The following is an 18,172-nucleotide window of genomic DNA, read 5'->3' as shown; positions in this document are numbered from 1 at the left end:
TTATGCATTGATGTTTGTTGAAGACATAATTAATGTGAACCCAAGTCAAACTCAGGCAAAGCTAAGCCGAGATTATTCCTTAATTCACTTGTTGAAATTTGTAGCAATTTACAAGTTGGAATTAAGTTGATTCCTTATCTTCACTTGTTGAAATTTGTAGCAATTTACAAGTTGAAGTTAAGCCGAGATTATTCCTTAGTTCACTTGTTAAAATTTGTAGCAATTTACAAGTTGAAATTAAGCTGATTCCTTATCTTCACTTGTTAAAATTTGTAGCAATTTACAAGTTGAAGTTAAGCCGAGATTATTCCTTAATTCACTTGTTGAAATTTGTAGCAATTTACAAGTTGGAATTAAGCTGATTCCTTATCTTCACTTGTTGAAATTTGTAGCAATTTACAAGTTGAAGTTAAGCCGAGATTATTCCTTAATTCACTTGTTGAAATTTGTAGCAATTTACAAGTTGGAGTTAAGCCGAGATTATTCCTTAATTCACTTGTTGAAATTTGTAGCAATTTACAAGTTGGAATTAAGCTGATTCCTTATCTTCAATTGTTGAAATTTGTAGCAATTTACAAGTTGAAAATAAGCCGAGGTTATTGCTTAAGTTCTCATAGCAATATATGGGTTGCTTAAACCCTAGTGAAGATGCTTAACACTTGTTGAAATTTGTAGCAATTTACAAGTTTATGTTAAGCCAACATATGATCACCCGCTGAGGTATACAGAAAGTTACAGGTTAAAGTAAAGGCTAAGTATATTATTCACTACTTGTTGAAATTTGTAGCAATTTACAAGTAGGATAGACTAAGATTACCATTTAATAGTTGATGAAACTTATGAAAAGCTTGCAGGTTAGTATCTTGCTGAAGTAAAAGTTTTGTAGTCCTACCCGAGGTATGTAACCCCGAGAAGATTGCACAAAGGAAGCAACATGAAGAAGCATACCAAAAATTTCTAAGTACAAGTCTATGCAGAAAGCAGTCAACAGAACATCACAAGATTAAAAACGTCTGTAAAAAGAACAGTTGCAGTTACATATTGAAAGGGGTACGTCGGCCATAAAAAGAGGTTTTGCATCGTCCAGAAATTAAAAGATTACAAAAGTGCAAAGTACAGAAAGACAAGGAACAGAGTACAAAAGACAATTTTTTCAAGATTCTTCAGTGTTAGCCGCTGCAGGAACTGGAACCTCGGTCGATTCTGATGGAACCTCGTCGGCCACTTTTTCCGCTTGTATCTCGGCATCAATCTCTGCTAGTGTATTCTCCACACTTCTTTCTACCAAGAGAAGATTCGACGATAGCTGCCCAGTGGCAGTCTCCTTGGGTGCCCCCTCAACCTCATCACCCTCCTCATCCAAAGTTAAGTCCATAACCTGCTCAGCAGGAGGAAGGGACTTGGCTTCGGCAGCATCCTTGGGTTTTCTCACCAAGGCCTCACCATCATCTTTTTCTTTATCTTCATCCACGGCATCGGCCTCAGACTCTGATTCGCCTTCAGGAGGAGGTGGAGGAAATGGTAAAGGAATAGCGTTGGCCTGACGCAATGGCGAGTCAGCAGGAAGATCAAGCTTCTTTATCAAGGACATCCAACCAAGGGAAAATCCCCTGTTGCATGCCTGCCTGACTTGAAGCTTGTAGTCTTCTGCGACGTCGGCCATACCTTGAGCATAGGCCTTTTCATCGGCCTCTTTGACTTCGGCCTCTTTGGTGGCCAGAGCTTGCTGGAGTTCTTTCTCCGCTTGGGCCTTCTTAGCCTCAGCCTCTCTTTTCTCGGCCTCAGCAACTTTTCTAACAGCTTCAGCAGATTCCGCCTTCTCAAGAGCTAAAGTTTGGACTTTCGTTGCAGCCTCGGCCTGATCCTCCAGTTTTTTCATTTTTGCTTCAAGGGACTTTATCTCTCTCTTCATTGAAGATGCTTCCCTCTTCATATCAACCAATCTTTGACGATTTTCAAAGGATTGCATTGAAAATGAATGGGCGTGTTGGATAGCCTGAATGAAAACAGAAGTGTCAGAAATTTTTTTCAGAAAGAAACAGAAGGAAAAAACACAAATACAAACAGAAATATTTACATGAACAGAATGTTGGAGCATGAGAGCATAATTCTCATACTCACTAAGCTTAGCATTTCGCTCCAAATCATTTGGAAGGAGAAGAGCAGTGCTAAGGGCGACACCAACGTTAATATCGTCGGCACTTTCACTGGCCATGATAGGCCTATCCTCCAAGGTTAGTTCAGGAGCCCATGGAACATCGGGCTTCTTTGACGCCGAGGTCGTCGCAGACGATGACCTTGGCCTCTTTGATTGTGTAGACCCTGAGGGTTGGCCCTCAGCAGACCTCTTGGTGGAAGTAGAGGCTGATTTTTTGCTTTCTGCTAGTTTAGAAATCGGCAAAGCATCCTCAGCCTCGGCATCTGTAGCCTTGGCCTTGGGCTGAGCCTTTTTAACTCTCTTCGGCTTTGGTGGGGGCATTGATTGGGAAGGTACAACATCGGTGTCTGTTGGAAGGTCGGCCAGAAGATCTTGAGCAATGGGCCTTGGACGAACCATCTCGGCAGTTTTTATTAATCTACGTCGGCGTTTTCGTTCGGGAACTGGTATTAAGTAGGGGGCCGAAGTCGATGGAAGATCGACAGGGTCAGATGTAGACTCTTGATCTGTTCGTGATGTTGAAGCGGTTTGAGTTGTGGCAGTAGGCGGGGAAAGGCTTTTCTTCCTTTTCTTTGGGATGTCGGGTAAGGTGGATTTATATGTAGGGATGAAGTTTAATAATACTGGGGCTTTTCGTTTATGGATTGGAAGGCCAAGGAGTTTTTTCAGATCTGTTCCTGGGAAGAAGGATTGACGAAAGTTTTTCGGTGGCTGATGAAGATCTGCAGAACAAAGAAACAGACGTCAGAAATAGAAAGTATTAAGGACTTAAATAAAAACAACTAAGGGCTCTTACTCTTGCCCTCTGTAACTGTTCGAGGTAGAGGGTAGAGGTGGACATCTTCATCTGGGCCAAATTCCCAATTTCCAGAAGCAATGACAAAATCATCTCCAGCCCCCTTGTTGGAGTCTGGGAGGTCGGCTACAATTTTGTACTGAGTAAATCTCGGCTTAAGGTAATAGACAAAACCCCTATCATTCAGATCGAGAGGGCACATGGTATAACAATATTGAAGGTCGGCTAGGGTGATTCTAAGGTTTTCCTGTCTAGCTAGGGCTATGATACCGTTTATCACTCTATAGGAATTGATAGTAAGTTGCATGGGGTTCAGCCTATAGAAATAAAGAACTTCGCGAAACAGGGGATCAAGTGGAAGCCGAAGTCCACATTCGGTGAAAGCTACTATAGGAAAAGGCATTGAATGGTCTGTGGGTATGATGGTGTCGTTATCCCCAGCTAGTTTAAGGTGAACGTCGGCTGGGATAGAGAATTCCTGCCTAAAGTATTCTAGTTTTGTTGGGGTATTTACTCTATGCCTCCACATACCCATTATGTCGGCTTAAGCTAAGAGAAATATGTTTCAGAAGATGGGCGTTTAAAGGAGGGTTGTAAGAACCTCAGCAAAGACCTAGGAAAGGACTGATACGGTTTGTTTCAGATTTCCTTAAAGATTAAAGGTTCTACAGACAAATTCCAAATCTATAAGCTATAAAGATCGAAGGCACAGATCTGGGACAGATACCAAAAACAGAAAACCAAGACGAAGTTTCAGATTCAAGAACAGAGGTATAACTCTCAGAAACAACAGAGATACAGAAGTAAAAAAAAAAAAATCAAGAACAGTGGCAAGAAGAATGGTGAAAAAGTATAGAAGTTCAAGGTGTAGCCACAATTCAAGGTACAGATAAATCCAAGGCTTCGAACAAGATCAGTAATGGCAACAGGCAGACAAAAGCACATAAAGAGAAGTTAAAATTGAAGGGAATGAATCTTACCGGAACGAATGAGGCCGGGGCAATGTTCGCCGAGCTCAGAAACCGGTTGCAACAGCGAAGAAGGCTTCGTAAGAATGAGGGATTAAGAGCAGTTCCAGAAGAGAGATCGAAGCAATGGCAGATTCGAAGAAGAAAGAACTTTCAAAGAGAGAAAGAGCAAGAAGGCAGAATGAAAAAGTGAAGGAAAAATAGAGGCAAAGGAAAAGTTTTGTCAAAAACGTGAAACGGCGGCAAAATTAGGGCAATTATTACGCCTAGAGCAACGCACGCGTCAGACGGCGCAGACGAACGAACAGACAGCTTTTAGGCGCGTCACTGACACGCTCCAATGAATACAAAACACGTGAAAAGAACAGTTAGATATGCATGACAGCTCATGCGCGTGGGAGAGTACGATTGAAACCTTGTTCTCCGAGGAGAACACATCGGCTGGAAGTGGATTATCTCGGCTAATCAGTTTTTGAGCCATTACTCAGAAAAGAGGTGACAAAATATCGATGTAGGTTCCATCACCTCAGAATGCCGAGGTAATAGAACCTAGGGGGCAGTTGTGGGGATGTATTTTCTCTATACCAACACGTGGCATGGTGACGCCGACGTGTCAGCCGAGGTGCCACGTGTCCTGGTAGTTAAGCCGAGATAAGCTCGGAGAAGCCGAGGTTATTTCCTAAGATATCGGAATCGGAGATAAGGGACAAGAGTCCTAAGACGAAGAGGGGACTTAACCAAGATAAGGATAAAGCTCTTAGGGAGTTTATCTTTATCTCTTAAAGAATCTAAAGTAAACATTGATATGAAGTTCATAAAAGTCATACTTCTAGTGGGACTTGGATTGAGTATATGCAATTTATGTTTTGAGTATTCAGTTCAGCACTTGATTATCTTTGAGAGATATATTGACTTGATCGTCGGAGTGCCCCCGGGTGGAAGAACCACCACCGGAGCCTTTTCTTTCTGTTACAGGTTGCTGAAGCCATCTATTCTGCCTGTGCTCTCCAGTTGATCACTATGCAGGCAGTGTGGTCAGATTTTCACCCACACATTTTATATTTTGAGTTTAAAAAAAAAATTGATGAAATTTTTTTTTACTCAAATTTAAGTCCTCGTTTGGCAAATGACTTTTTTAGTTAAAAAGTCACTAAAAATTTCAAAAAGCCAACAATCCATATCAAAAAGTCAAAGATTCTCTTTTTTCTTTACTTTTTACATATCTTTTCGTAAAAATTCAAAAAGTCATCCAAAACATACTAATTTTTTTTTAATTCATATTTTGATAAAATAGCCAAAAAGTTACTAAATTAACTTGTTCTCAAACGAGGCCTAAATAAAAGTTTTATTTAATATGAATAACTCCAATGGACAAACTCAAATTTAAGCATAAATTTGAGTAAAAAATTTACTATGACGAGTGTTAAATTTGAGAGTCATGAAATAATTTTAAAAATTTTGAGTAAGAATATGAGTCTCCCTTAATTTGAATAAAAATTTGAGTAAAATTTAATTTATTAACTTTGGATCTGAGAGTATTTATTAATGTTTGAAAATAACTAATAAGATACTTTGAAAATGATTGAAAAGTAAATAAGCAGAAGTTATAATAAAAAATTAAGAGAGCAAATATCAATACATTAGCGTTTTTAGACACGCAAGTATAATAGAATTCTTTTACAAAGTTAGAAAATATTTGTGGATAAACCACTAATAGGTCCTAAAAGTTTGATTTAATTTCAATAAAATCCTATTGAAAATAAGTTTTAATAAAATTGTGACCAACAATAATTTTTTTTGACGATTTTTTGCAAATGTTGTTAAAATTTGACTATTAGCACCTTTTTTTTTTTTAATGGTTTTCATAAATTGTCCTTAAAACTTACAATTAGTAATGTCTTCTGTGACAAATTTTAAACTGTCGCTGAAAGTTGAAAATTAGTTAATGTTTTTTTTGTGACATTTTTTTTAAATTGTCACTAAAACTTGTAATTGGTGACATTTTTTGTGATAAAGTTTTTAAACTGTCATTGAAAATTAACAATTAATCACATTTTTTAATAGTATTTGATAAAAGAGGCCATTAATTCTCACATGATTTATTGAATAAGAAGTCCACTTATTAAGACTTGTACATAAATCCCCATATATTTTTAGATAACAATTTAATTTAAAAGAAAAACATAAAGTTTCCTAAAAGATCTAAGATTCCTAAATGGAAAATGATTTTTTCCCCGAAATTTGTCCCCCCGAACAACCCGAAATTTAGAAGAGAAAGATAGAGAGAAAGTGAAGAGAGGGGAAGAGGAGATGGCAGCTCGTCGTCACAGCCTTGCCCGTCGTCGCCTCTGCCCGATCATCGCAGGCCCACCTCTGCCTCCAATCATTGCAACCCCCGCCTCTGCCTCTGCCTCCGCCTCCGCCCCTTATCTCTGCCTCTACCTCCGCCTTCGCTCCTCGCCCCCGTCTCCGCCTCCGCTCCTCGCCTTTGTCTCTGCCACCGCCTCTTCTTCTTTCTTCTTCTCTTCTTCTCTTCTTCTTTCTTTCTTTCTTCTTCTTCTTTTTTTCTGATTGAAAAAAAAAATAAAAATTCAAAACGACGAAACGACGTTGTTTTGAATTCGGGGGATTCGGGCGCCCTCTCTTTCGAGTTACGTGGTACGATTCTTCCTAAATATATGTTTCCTAAAATTTGATTTGAGATAACTTTAACCTGCGGAGAATTTAGTAAGAATTAGTAAATTCGTTAATTGTTTAATTTATATAATATGCAACGAATCATAAGTTGTCATATTGCTTGAGATGGAGCAACTCCTACATAATAGGAGGAAAACGAATCCCTTTGATTTAGTTTTTGAATAGAATTTTGAGTGTGAAGTTGTATTTTGAAAAGAGAAAACTTGTATGCTTTTGAGCTTTGAAAATAATTTTGAATTGTATTTTAAGTTATTTTGGATTTATTTTTTAAAATATTTATAAAAATTAATCTGATTTTTTTAGGGTAAATATTTTTTATTGTAAATATTTGTTTATTTTTTTATTGTTTGCTGTATTTACTACATTTGTGTGCTGTATTTTTTTAATAAATATTTTAAGTATTTTATTTTTAAATATTTTAATTTTTTAATATATTTTTTTAAAAAATTATTTAAAAATAAATATATATTTTTTAATTTAATATATTTGAATCATAACAAATTATTTGGCCAATAATTTTAAAAATAAGAAAATATTTTTCTGGAAAAAATGTAAAAGATAAAAAATATTTTTCTTTAAAAATAAAAATATTTTTTTTTTCAAAAGAATAAAACAAAAAAATATTATTAAAGAACAAAATAAAAAAAAAATTGATTTTTTTTTTTTTTGTGTTGTTGTTAAATAGAGTTTGATTATGAATTTTAAAAAAGTTTTTGAATTGAGTATTGAAAATTTTGTTTGATTATAAATTTTTGAACAAATTACGTGTCGTTTTGGCAACACACAAAAAACGCAGTTTTTTGTGGGTGTTGCCAAAAACGCCAGGTTGCCCAAAGCACCCCAAATCCCATTTGGGAAGACAAAAAATGCAACACTCAAATTTACCAAACTACTCTCTAGAAAATTTTAACTACTCCTTAATTCAAAAATCAAAAAGTAAGGATATTTTAGTCATTTTAGAGTGATGGGACACTTTTAAAAAATATTAAACCAAAAATAAAAAAAATCAGCTTTTTACCAACTTCCCAAATCACTTCAAAAAAAATCAAAAAACTTGATAAAAAGTCAAAAGCCAATTTTTTACAAACTTCCCAAAACACCCTACATGCACTCCCTTAAGCTTTAATTAAATTATAGATTTCTTGAAGTTTCAAAAATTACATCACACTCCATTGCAACTAATGTCGTTGCCGGAGATAGTAAATTAACTAAAATGCCCTTAACTGTGTTATGTAGAGAAATGATAATATTTGATTGATATATTATGTTAAGTCAATCAATAGATTGCTTTGGCCTCGTTTGAGAACAATTTTTTTTACTCCTTCCGTCCCAAAATATTAGTCTCTTATTCCATTTTTCATTGTCCCAAAATATTAGTCACTTTTCAAAAATCAAATACAAAAATAATATAAATTTCCTATTTTGTCATTCTTTTAAATTAATAAATAATATAAAAAGTACAATTATGACATTGATATTTCAAAAAAATTTACTATCAGAAGGATAATTTTGAAAAATTAACTTTTTTCAAATGCAATAATTGTACTACAAAAAAAAAATTGGATTCCCCAAAAGGGATCATTATTTTGGGACCGAGGGAGTAGTAACTTTTAATTTTTTGGGTAAAATATGATGTAAAAAAAAGTAATATGTTTGGAATGAATTTTTGATTTTTTATAAAAAGATTTGCAAAAAAAAGAGAAAAATGTAAATCTTTGACTTTTGGTATAAATTATTGGCTTTTTAGAACTATTTTGGGAAGTGGGTTAAAAGTCACTTCCCAGCTTTTAAGCCACTTTCCTCTCTCACAAAAAAGTTAAAAAATTCAAAAAGTAACTTTTGACCATCTTTTCAAAATATTCTTAATTCTTTTAGTAATTTTTTGACTTTTTATTTAAAAAAATCACTTGTCAAACAAAATCTTAGGCCAAGTTTAGGAAGACTAAATAAGTACACTTTTTGATTTTTTATGAAATATGGATTGAGTTTGGGTTGGGTTTGAAGTGATGTGTTAGAGAGGTGATGTGACTTAAATAACATGATGTGATTTAAATAGGATAGTGACTTTTTGACTTTTTGAATTTTTTAAGAGTGGCCAAACTTGACCTTAGTACATGTTTTAGAAATTAAAATAAATATTTGATGCAATATTTAATTTTTTAAACTCGCAACATATACTCCCTCCGTCCCAAAATATTAGTCCCTTATTCCATTTTTCATTATCCCAAAATATTAGTCCCTCTTTATAAATCAAGTACAAAAATAATGTAAATTTCCTATTTTGCCCTTTTTTTAAATTAATAAACAATTTAAAAAATACAATTATGACATTGATATTCCTAAAAAATGTACTATCAAAAGGGTAATTTTAGAAAATTAATTTTTTTCAAATGCAATAAGTGTACTACCAAAAAAAAATTATATTCCCCAAAAAAGACCAATATTTTGAGACGGAGGGAGTAATACTATCATTAAATAAAATGAAAAATTATATATATATATATATATATGTTATTTCCCCGATGCAATGCGGGTATGATTTGTTGTGGTAGTACTCCCAGCTTCTCACTATTTGCAAGGAATATAAAAAAATAAAAAGCAATCATTTTATTTGGATAGACGAGGCGATAGGCGGCGTTGCAGAGGTGATGGGAGACCAACTTAGACTCGGACGATACTGTGGGCCCTACTTACTTTTTCCACTCTCTCAGCTGAAAAAAAAAAAAAAAACAAAAAAAACAAACGCGCCTTTGCTATTGGTTTTGCTGTTTAAAAATTGTGCATATGTATGTATATATATATATATATATCAGCTTTTTGGTGTGCAGTGTACCTTGCCATCGCAGGGAGAAGATGATCTCTACCACACTCATGCCTCACCTTTTCCCTCGTCTCACCCTCCATCTCTTTCCACTATTCACTCCCACTGTCGAGATTCCTACACCTCCATCTCTTTCCACTATTCACTCCCACTGTCGAGATTCCTACACCGCAGCATCTTCAACCTCCGACTACAGTGCACGAATATAGTAATACAGCACACATTAAAAAAAAGAAGTAATTTCCACTATCACCATTGAAGAGAGAACACGTCAAAAAGAGAAACTATTGAGTTAACATGGTAGAAGCTGCTAAGCATCACCCCCAAAGTGTTAGGTTGTACCAAGCTCATTCAATAGCTCAACCACCGGACCAGGGGCAGCCAATGGAGAGAGAAGAGGATCAGATTATTACTCGAGAGAGAAGAGGATCAGATTATTACTCTTACCTCCTCTGAATCCTTACCTTACCTTACCTTTGCTTCCAAAAAATCCTTTTGATCTGGTCTACCTCTGAGTCCTTTTCTACGTGGTTTTTATCTCACCCCATTCTTTGGTTTTTCAATTTTTTGTATTTGGTCATGGAAGATTTGCCAGCTCCGGTGGCAATGTTAGAACAGAGGAGACAAGAGCTGTTAAGGAAGATGGATCAACTCATACAACTTGAAGAAAAATTTAAACAGGGAATATATTTGAACAAGGAAGAGCTTAAAATGATTAAGCAGAAAGATGAAACAAGTTGGTTGATCGGTGAGTATAATGAGATTTTTAACGATCTGAAGAACTTCATCAGTCAAAGACAACCACAGTTAGTTCGGTCAAAGGAAAGTGAGCTTACAGCTCTCACAGAAATGATATATTTAGGTTCACTTTTTGACTTGTCATCAGACAAAGAAAAGATTGATTTAAACAAGTTGAAGAAGATTGAAAGAAAAAATTTTGTAGCATTTGAAAATGTAGATTTTGATATGATTGGAAAAATAAGCAAAGAAATGATACAACAGCTCACTGATCCTTGGAATACACATTCAAGTCATTTGCAAGCATGCAAGGAAATTGTCGCTGATGTTTTAGATCCATCTTCCGATTCGTGTAAGTCAACAAGGCATATTTTTTATTTAATTTAATTTAATATTTTTGCTTGAGTTATATATGTATAGTTGTTTGTTATTAATTTATGCCATGTTCATAATTTGCAGGTACCAAGCTAAAATCACTTTTGGACCGTATTGTCTCTTCTGATCACTTCAATGTCCCAAGAAATGAAACATTTCAAAAATGTAGCAACAAGGTAAAAGTATGTAGATTTGTAGATTAGTTGGTAGGATCTCTTGATAAAAAAGCTTCTTCTAAGAAATAAAATAATTGAATAATTAAAAATTTTGGAGGGAATTTTTAAAGTATAAAAATTTTGGAGGGAACTTTTGTTGGTTGATGCTCTGCTTTGGGCTGATAGTATATGGTTGATGGTTTCTTTTGATCAGTGGCTTGAGTTGTTTGTTTGATGGGTGTATTTTGTTTGCTGTTTTGCCTTTATCTTCATTTAGGTGGTTTTGTGTCATGGTCTTGCCATCTTGACTTGGATTTTGCTTTTGATTGACTTGTTGAGTTTGACAACTTTATTGAGATATTCTTCTTAAACTTCTATACTTTTATTCTAGTCCATTTTTATTTATGTGATTTGATTGTATGCTTGTTCTTATTTTTTCATCAATGAATTTTTATTTTGCCGATAAAAAGAGAAAAGGAAAACTGATTAATAATAATCGTCCCTAATTTTGACAAGTTCCAGCTGGCATCCGTTATTCCTAATGGCTTTGTTTTTGAACAAAACGGTTTGGGCCGGTGTATTCTTTCCACCAATAGTAATGCCATGTGGCGGTCTCTCATTGGCCATGCCAATTTGTGTATCGAGAACTATATGCAATTATTTTTCTCTTTTCTAGTGTTGGTTTCTTGTTTTTTTCATGTTGTCCTTGGATTGCTCTATGAACAAGAAGAATGATATACTGATTATTTACATATAATAATCACAAGAGTTTGGCAAACTAAATAAAATTTGGATGGGCTCTTGCATCACACAATGGTCAAATTTTATTGGAGGAAACGTTATTTTCTCCTCTTTTGTATTTATTTTTTTTAATTTTCTCAATTCTTTTGCTATTTATTGGAAAAATTTGTTTTGAATTCAATTGTTCAAATAACCCATTGCAACCTATATGATGTATTGAATAAAAGGATGCATCGAGAACAAAACAAAAAAAATATGCGACGTATGTAACGATTCGTAGATGCTAAGCCCATCATGCACCATTTCTTTAGGTTCGCAAACATGATAAATTGGAATAAATTAGGGTCTTTTTTGGAAAGAGAAATGTACTAAACACCTTTATCCCATTCTTACTTTTATTTGTAGTATACTAGATTGACGTAATTGACATTTTTAAAATATGCATTTGTTTTGGATGAATTTAATCATGATCAACCTCTATTTCAGTAAGGCATTGGCCTGCATGAATGTGTAGATCAATCATTATTGGGCTAGATTATATTACTTTTTCAAAAACGATTATAAGGTTTTGTAATAACAATGAGGTTGGTTAGCCAGATTGTGAGTATTTGTGATCCTCACAATATTGTTCTAATGTATGCATTTTTGTGGTTGGTGGTGTGTTGAGCCTACAATTTGTTCTTCTTTTAGCTCTTTTGAGACTAATTTTTTTATTCGAGCCAATCCCTTGCCTTGTTCTTCTTTTATATATATACATATTGTCAGTGTCAAGCGTCTATTGATAGCTTGCTTTGATAGTGTCATTGCTTTTTTTGACTTTAGAAATGGCATGGTGGTACTCTTAATCATTGGATGGAAGAGTACAGAGTGGAAATGGTGGTGAAGTCAACAGTTCAAGCGGGCAGTCAACGTTTTGAAGAAGCAAGGCTCACTGATATTGGAAGATATATAATTCGGTTAGTGTATATATGTTTTTAAATTTCTTCAAAGTATTGTAGTATTGTAGTTATTATTTATAACACTTTGATATATTTTTTTTGATCAGTGAAATAAAAGATTTTATTAAGAAACTGAAAATGAAGTACAAACAAGGCAAGGGAATAGAATTGCATCATTGTTTAGAAACCCGCGTCCCAATGTGCAACTTCCCAGCCAAAAACACCCAAGAGTTGGAAAGATTCCAACTCAGCACCTCAGAATAAACACTAAAGCAAGCAGCCCTTTATAGTATTAGTAAGGGCCCAAGCAACACAAAGAAAAAACCAGTGGCAACACTACCAATCCAGAATTTTAACAAAATGGAATCTGCTGCAAATTATACAGGAAATCATTGACAGAAAATGACACTCCCTTGAGGTTGAACTTCACCCAAATGGAAATTCTGACTTTAATGAGTTCACACAATTCTTCCCTACTAGGTTGAGCTCTTTTGAATAGACATTCATTCATATGCTTCCATACTGACCTCAACATTGCCCAAGGGTTACTTTCCATGTTTTTTTTTCTACTTTTATGGAAGAAACCCGACCCCACCATTGCAATAGCTCTTTCACTGAACCTGGTGTTACCCATTGGGTTCGCCACCGATTTAGAATATTTGACCAAACACACCAACTTAATGGGCAAAGCAATAAAACATGATCCACTTCCTCATCCCAATTATTACAGAACACACAAGAGGTACTGGCACTTCCATTGAGGATGCCGATTCGCTTTAGGAACACAGAGGTCTTGACCTTCCCTTTCCACGCACCACAACCAAAGAACTGAACTTTAGGTGGAGCAATGTTTTGCCATAGCAGCCTTGAATCTTGCTTATAGGACCATTAGCTGACTCAAGCCAATTGTACATTGAAGCAGTGCTGAAAATACCAGATGAAGATGCTTTCCAAACTGCTCTGTCTTGTTGATACAAACTGGTAGTCAGAGCCAGCTGAAGGAGATTCACCAGCCTTACAATTTATCATTTGTCCCAAGCAAAAAGGGCCTTCTGAAATTTAACCTCTGTGATCCTTCCTAATCCTTTCGTTGCGAGATCATCATGAGAGAGTCCATCTTCTCAGTTGACAAAGTAAGTAACCTTGGAAATTCATCTTTAAGAGTGAAATTTCCAATCCATTTATCAACATGTTTATATCCCATTTTGACCAACCCTAAGACTTTGGTGCTTTGCTCTAGGCATCCAATGATGAAAATCGGAACACGCAAGATTTCAACATCTCCAGCAAAAGTCATGTCTAAAATTGGATCTCAACCTTACACTCGTTTTGACCAATTGTTTTCAGACCATTAAAACCATTTTCAAATTGTTTTTAGCTGTGTAGAATCCAATCATTTTTGTGATGTTCAAGCTCACCTTTTCAAATCAAAACATTGTACTTTTCGATAACTAAGCAAAGATAGAGTGTAAATGAATGGAAAGGAGGAAAATCCTTTAGAAAAATCCTATTTTCACCTCATTTTTGCCCTGGCCATACAAAATATAAATAGCCGGACAACTTTTATGCATAGTCATACACTTTTTTATATTAGTTGTACAATAGAGTAATGGCCGGACAATTTTGTGATGGCCGGACAAACTGGGCCAGAAATAGAGCAGTTTCTAGAAAATGGTCTCCTATGCATGTGAAGGTGCCACCTCCACAATAATTGTGGAGCAAGGCACGTCCTGGCCTCTAGATACACCCTTTTCATTAGTATTTTCAAGGGTTGAAAGGTTTAGATGAATTGTATAAGCATAGAGACAACCAAACACTCTCTAAGCTTTGAATTCTTCTAATTCTCTCTCTCTGTACATACACCTATACATATAACTCCATGCTTGAAGACTTGAAGCTTTTGGTTGAAGATTAGAGGCTGAATTCAGAGGTTTAAGGGCGCCCAGAGATTGAATTTCTTACTTTCTCACCCCCCAAACACCCTATTTTTTGAGTTTCTTTGATTATGTGTGTGTTTGGGAAGTGGGTTTTTTTTTAGTTGTAAGATATTATTGGAGAAATTTTTTTGTGTTTGGGAAGATAGTTGAGTTTTTTTGTGATTGGATGTGATATTTGTGAGAGAAAAAGTGAAATGATTATGGAGTTTGATGTGATATTTTGTTTGGATTTGTTTTCTTTGGTTTTGAAACCAATTTGTCTTTTAGTGAAAAAAACCAAAAAACCTCATTCCCAAACACCCCCTATTTAGATTGCTTATAGACTTGTATAGAGGGTAACAGTCTCACCCTATGCTTTGTTTTCATAATTGTCTTGTTTTCTTTCATTTTCTTCTTGTTTTCTTTCATTTTCTGACCAATTCTCTCATTATCCAAATATGTTTAACTCTCATAATTCAGTCCTTATTCATACTTTGATGAGCTATTGTGATAGTTTTGTGGGGTTAATTAGGTGATTCATGAGTTTAATTGGGTGATTGGAGAGTTTTTATTTTCATTTTCCTTCATTTTCTCATATTTTCTTCTGTACTTTCTTGGAAGCCAAACATGGCTTCCACCTGGAAATGGCTTGCAATCTAATCTCTACATCTACGTTTCCATGGATTTGATAATCTATTTACTCTTTTCCATAGGTAGAGATGTAGATTCTTTTCTATTTCTTTGATTTCAATCTCACTTTTTTATAAGTTACTCTTATGATCATCATTGATTTTTCCATATCTTGATGATCAAAGAAGTCTTATCATTTCATCATCTTCTCTATGATGAGCAAGGTAGTTCTTACCTTAGTTCCTTTCTTCATTTTATTTCTATGATCATCCCATGATTTTTCTATATCTTTGATAATCAAAGAAGTTCCATCTTCTCATGACTATTCCATGATGAGAATGGTGGATTTCTTTTATTTTGTTTTCCATCCCTTGATTGCTTCCATAGTCATCATGTAATGATTCATATTGCTTGATGATTAAGGGAGTCAATCTATCTCTTCCTTGATTATTGTTATGATAGGAGGGGTAGATTACATTTATTTTAATATATGCTACTCTTTCTCTCGTCTTTTGGTGATTGAGATTGAGATTCTCTATTTTATTGTTCATTTGGAAGCTTCTATGGCATAAGTGAATTTAATTCTCTCATTATTCATGATGATTGAGGATGAATTCATCCTGTCTAGCTTCTAGTGGCATTTTTACAGAATTATAGTGCTTCTCTTTTACATTCCTATGTTAGAGAAGTACTTTGGCTAATTTTCTTTCCATTACTTCATTTTAACTTCCTTTGCTCAGTAGCTTCTCCATTCTCAAGCTTCTCCATTCTCAATTTTTTTCTTTGATCGGCAAAAAGAAACTTTATTGATTAAGAATCAAGGAATATTCCTTACATCATACATCAACAAAGATAAAAACTAAGTAGGTGCTATAAGCATCAAAGTGATATCCCTTTATCCCAAATAGGTAGGCGCGAAAGGACACACCCAATCATTTGCAGCACCTACACCAACAAGGCTGAGGAGAGATCAACCAAACAGAGGACTAAAATAACAACTACCAGCAACCTAAGAAGCAGGCAAAACAAACTAATGCCCCCTAATTGCTTTAAGCCTAAACACCAAATCAAAAATTGAATAACTCAGCCCGTCCCACATCGGAAGTTTGCATGGGCGATCTTAGGCATATATAGCACCACTAACTTGCTACTAAGTAACTTGGACTTGAGCTTTAGGGTCATGTTACCCATAAGTTACTTGGGTCAGCAGGTAGTGGGGCATTATACTCACCCCTGTGATATGGTATTGCCCCCCAAGTACTCTTATCCAGCTTCTTAAACTTGAATCCATCCCACCATTCCAGCAAGTGACTCACAGATTGTGGAACAACCCATTGAATACCCCACCATGACAATGGCTCTGTTCAGATTTTCCAGGCAAATGGGCAATGAAGAAGCACATGGTTCACTTCTTCATCATTGGAGTTATGGAAGATGCATAAAGGGCCAACATTTGGATCAAGAACACCTATGTTTTGTAGAAACACTAATGTTTTCAGTCTGTCCTTCCAAGCCAACCAACATGTGAATTGCATCTTTGGAGGAGCAATATTCTTCCAAATTGACCGAGGAACAGTAGGCAATGGACCAAGATTCAAATTGAGCCAATCATAAACTGACTTAACAGTGAATAGGCCTGATGCTTCAGCTCTCCAAACCAGCCTGTCATCCTTTACTTCACTCAGTGCAGGGCTGGATTGAAGTATATGAATGAGCTGAAAACAATCTTCCACCTCCCAAGAAAACAGTTGCCTTCAAAAGGAGAAATCCCTATTAACAAAATATCCTTCGAGAAGCCCCTATTAACACTCCCAAATCTCCACCACCATTTGACAAGAAGACACAAATTCACATCACTTAATCTTCTAATTCCTAGGCTCCCTGCATCCCTTCCTCTTGAAACATCACTCCACTTTACCATGTGGATTTTTCTCTTCAAGTCAGATTTTCCCCACAAAAAATTAGCTTGGATTCTTTCAAGTTCTTTAACCACACTTACAGACATCTTAAATAAAGACAAGTAATCACTATAATACACTGGCAAACTTGACAACACAAATTTAGCAAGTGTTAGTCTACCCCCAAATGATAAGTGTCTTCTCTTCCGTGTTGCAAGCCTCAACTTGAACTTCTTAACTATAGGGCTCCCAGGTAGATTTTAATCTAGGACTTGCACCAAGAGGCAGGCCTAGAAACTTGAAAGGAAGTTCTTGTTTGGAACAATTAAGTGCATCAGCTAAGTACATTTAGCTTTGATTATTACATTTAGCTTCCATTGTTCTTCTCATTTTACTTCTTTTAGTGTAGATGTATGTATATCGGTTTCTCATTTCTATTCTTTTTTTATTTGGAGCTTTTCATATTTTGGCATCATATTTTCTTTGTTCATAATTTTTTACATCCATTTTTCATGCATAAGACTTGGCTCATTATATTTAATGCTCTCTTTATCTCTTATGTGATTATGTGCGCAATCCCATGTTTTGAGACGGTTCATATATCATATACTAGTAGCTAAGCCTTTAGTTGCATTTTGGTGTATGTATTGCATTAGTTTCTTTGCACCAAGGATCATGCATGTTTTTTGTAACCCTTTACGCTTGGCTTGCTGTGGATGAGTTCTTTTATCTTTGCATCTCATTTGTGCTTGTTTTTCTTATTATGTTTGTCATTCTGCCATGTGACTAATTGCTTACTTGAGATATCTGTTTGATTGCCGGTGGGTGGAGGTTATTTCACTTAAGTTGGAATGTTGATTTACTAGACGTGTGAATTCATCTTTTCTTTTGAGTTGCACATTTTCAACTTTTTTTTTTCTTTCTAAAACGCAAAGATCAAAGTATTCCAAAATAAGTGATTTAGTCTATATTTATTTGCTTCACATAGTAATTTTAGCATTGATAATCAGAACTAATCATTTATTGGTAATGAATTTCATGTTGTGAATTAGTAGATGCCGATTTTTGATCGGGTGAGTGGGGGTGCTCAATTCATGACCTTTTCTCTTCATACCTAAGTTCTATAGCCGAGATATCTTGGTTACAGCGGATAGTGGCCTTTTGCATGAGTCATGAGTTTCCTAGTTTTCCGAAAAGATTAGATGGCCATTCTGGGTCTAGTGATGCAGCTCATTCTTGGCATTTCTTGTGACTAGCGGGTTTTATGGATTTACTAGATTTGGACTCTCATTTTGATTCACATTGCACACTCGTGAAACCAGATCAAGGGTTTGAACTGCT

At 35.4% G+C, this 18,172-nt stretch overlaps 1 protein-coding gene across 1 annotated transcript; it reads left to right on the top strand.

The window, feature by feature from the left end:
• The first annotated feature begins 10,019 nt into the window (after positions 1–10,019).
• On the top strand, positions 10,020–11,078 carry LOC145793230 (uncharacterized). Its single transcript, XM_082875997.1, has 3 exons — positions 10,020–10,530; positions 10,638–10,729; positions 10,986–11,078. The coding sequence occupies exons 1-3, from the start codon at positions 10,020–10,022 to the stop codon at positions 11,076–11,078; spliced, it is 696 nt and encodes a 231-aa protein (XP_082732123.1).
• Positions 11,079–18,172: the final 7,094 nt, after the last annotated feature.

The sequence above is a fragment of the Camellia sinensis genome, chromosome 6 (assembly GCF_055761805.1).
Source record: "Camellia sinensis isolate YWXY chromosome 6, ASM5576180v1, whole genome shotgun sequence".
NCBI lineage: Eukaryota > Viridiplantae > Streptophyta > Magnoliopsida > Ericales > Theaceae > Camellia > Camellia sinensis.
Note: the sequence above shows the minus strand (reverse complement) of the source record. Positions and strands in the feature narration are given on the sequence as shown.